The sequence below is a fragment of the Mandrillus leucophaeus genome, unplaced genomic scaffold (assembly GCF_000951045.1).
Source record: "Mandrillus leucophaeus isolate KB7577 unplaced genomic scaffold, Mleu.le_1.0 Scaffold272, whole genome shotgun sequence".
NCBI classification, from domain to species: Eukaryota; Metazoa; Chordata; class Mammalia; order Primates; family Cercopithecidae; genus Mandrillus; species Mandrillus leucophaeus.
The window spans coordinates 1,405,654-1,408,779 of NW_012102832.1; the positions used below are offsets into that span (position 1 = coordinate 1,405,654).

At 50.4% G+C, this 3,126-nt stretch overlaps 1 protein-coding gene across 1 annotated transcript in view; it reads right to left on the reverse strand.

Annotated features, from left to right (window-relative positions):
* Window positions 1–207: 207 nt before the first annotated feature.
* The window catches only part of ARL5C (ADP-ribosylation factor-like 5C), a 5,726-nt gene continuing 2,807 nt past the window's right edge, over window positions 208–3,126 (reverse strand). Inside the window, 4 exon segments of the mRNA XM_011984737.1 lie at window positions 208–326; window positions 329–350; window positions 876–959; window positions 2,155–2,287. Of these exon segments, the coding sequence (XP_011840127.1) occupies window positions 208–326; window positions 329–350; window positions 876–959; window positions 2,155–2,287 (358 nt within the window).

The window sequence follows — 3,126 nt, forward strand, 5'->3', positions numbered from 1 at the left end:
TCTCTCCACTAGAACAAGCCCCTGAGAGCAGGGATGCTGTCTGCTCGTGGCTTACCCACCACATCTCACCTGTGGGGAGATGCCCAATTGGCTTGGCCCAGGAGCCAACTGTGAGCCAGATTCTCACAGGAGAGAAGCAGAAGAAGGGTTCTGATGGTCAGTCATCCATTGGTTCAGCCAGGCCTGGAGATCCAGGTGGGGCAGCCACTAACCCTTCTCCGGTGAGGGTACAGAAGCACAGTGGCCTTTGCTGGTCCTGAGAGGAAGGAAATGGGAGATCTCCACTGTCCTCACAGAGTCCTTCACGTCCTGCTTATTGGCAAAATCAGGACTGAAGCATCCCGCAGAGCCTGTGGATAGAGGAGCCCAGCCCCAGTCAGCCTGCTAGGGCCCAGCCTTCCTTCCTACTGCCTCACAGGTGCTCTCTGGCTCCCTCTCCCGCTGTCCCAGCAACAGAGGCCCATGCCTGGATGAGGCAGAGATGGGGGCCCTGCCACAATGGTAGCAACCACATCAAATGACACCAGCAGCTCATGGAAAGCCTCTTTATGACAATCCCATAGGTGGGAATTCATGATCCTCCTCATTTTATACTTGGGGAAACTGAGGATTAGAGAGGTGAAATCACTTGTACAAAGGCCCACAGTGAATGAAAAATGGAGTTCGAACTTGAACCAGCAACTCTGGCTTCTATAGTCAATTGCACTGAGGGTACTGATGCCCTTCATCAGGCACAAACCAGCCCTCCTCATGCTGCTGGTATGGAGACTCTCAGAAACTGGGACACCAGGAATTAATCTCAGAGAGGCTAAGTGACCAGCCTGAGGACACACAGTTAGTACCACTGGGCCCTCTCCCAACTGTAGGGGGCTTACCTCATGGGCCAGCATTTTATATAGCTCCTCTCAAGCAGTCAGCAGCCGATCCCGGTCCGTGCTGTGAATCACAAGGATGACGAACTGGCAGGCTTTCTCTATGGTAAACATGTTTTCCCCATCTCTGCACTGCCCAGACGCCAGGCTCAGATAAATGAAACCATGCAGCCTCAAGTTTTCACCACCCTGCTTCCATTATAATTGTCTTTGGCAGCTGGGATTACAGGCACGTGCCACCACACCTGGCTAATTTTTGTGTTTTTAGTAGCGATGCGGTTTTGCCATGTTGGCCAGGATAGTCTCAAACTCCTGAACTCAGGTCACCTTCCTGCCTCGGCCTCCCAGAGTGCTAGGATTACAGGCGCGAGTCACCACACCTGGCCTGTAATTGTCTTTTCTATCCAGACATGGGAACAGCACACCTCTGGCTGTGTGGCAGAGGCTGAGGCTGTGCTACATAAGCACTTGGTGTTCGTGACTCCATTTAGGCCTCATCACAACCCTGTGGACTTGGTACTGTTAGTATCCCCATTTTACAAATGAAGAGACTGAGGCTCCGTGAGGCTACCTATCTTGCTCTTGACCACACAGCTGGTGAGTAGCAGTGCTGGAAATGGAACCCAACTCTGTCTCAGGCCAGGAATCAAACCACTGAATTCTACTCCTGCTGGAGTAAGAAGGTAAGGCCCTATAGACAAGGGGCCTACCCCATCCAGTGCATCAAACAAAGCTGCCAGCAGCTGCCAGGGAGTATTCAAACATGTTAATAGTCAGGCACTGCACTGTGTTGAGTATCTGACATATATACATTACATATTGGTTTGTTATTTAATTTTCACAACAACTCAGGGAGATCATTATATATATGTATATATATAACTTTTGTTTTTTTGAGGCAGAATCTTGCTCTGTCACCAGGCTGGAGTTTCAATGGCGCGATCTCGGCTGACTGCAACCTCTGCCTCCCAGGTTCAAGCAATTCTCCTGTCTCAGCCTCCCAAGTAGCTGGGATTACAGGCGCCTGCCACCACGCCCAGCTAATTTTTGTATTTTCAGTAGAGGTGGAGTTTCACCATGTTGGCCAGGCTGGTTTCGAACTTATGACCTCAGGTGATCCACTCGCCTCTGACTCCCAAAGTGCTGGGATTAGAGGCGTGAGCCACAGCAACCCGCCGATTATTATAATCTCTGTTTCACAAGTTGAGGAACCAAGGCTCAGAGAGGTTACATGACTGTCTGATATCATACAGCTGCCTTGGAGCCCTGGTGCCCTCCTCACCTAGGTGTTGGTGATAAAACTCAGAGCCTCCTGCCCCACTATGTCCCACATGAGGAAGTGGGTCTTCTGCAAAATGATCTCCTCCATGTTGCTGCCAGTGGTGGAACACGTATGGACCACCTCATTGGTCAAGCTGGGGAGGTAGGAGAGGGCACCAAGAGCTCAGTCCAGCCTACTGCCAACTCTGGCCCCCAAATGCTCTACTCCCAAAGCAGGCTGAATCTAACTCAGAACAAGTCCACCCAGGTTCACCAAGCACCTGCTGGGAGCCAGACCCTGTGCTGGGCCCTGGGGAATGAAGACAGGAGTGAGACCAAGCCTTGTCCTGGCTTGGACCCCAGAGATGGGAAACATCTTCAAGCAGGCTCCTCAAACTTTATATCTTTTTTTCTTTTTATAGAAATGGGGTCCCACTGTGTTGCCCAGGCTAATCTTGAACTCCTGGCCTTGGGCTCCTGTCAAGAGATCCTCCTGCCTTGGCCTCCCAAAGTGCTGGGATTACAAGCATGAGCCACAGAGCCCAGCCTCCTCAAACTTTAACATGCAGTTGAATCACCTGAGAGTTTTGTCAAAATGCAGGTTCTGACCCAATGAGTCTGGGCTGGGGCCCAGGGTTTTGCATTTCTTTCTTTATTTATTTATTATTATTATTTTTTTTCTTTTTGAGACAGAGTCTCACTCTGTCGCTCATTCTGGAGTGTAGGCACAATCACGCCTCCCAGGTTCAAGCAATTCTTCCGCATCAGTCTCCAGAGTGGTTGGGATCACAGGCGCACGCCCCTACGCCCAGCTAATTTTTGTATTTTTGTAGAAATGGGGTTTCGCCATGTTGGCTGGGCTAGTCTTGAACTCCTGACCTCAAGTGATCTGCCCACCTCGGCCTTCCAAAGTGCTGGGATTACAGGTGTAAGCCACCGCATCCGGCCACGGTTTTGCATTATTTCTTTCCTTCTTCTTTTTTTTTTTTTTTTT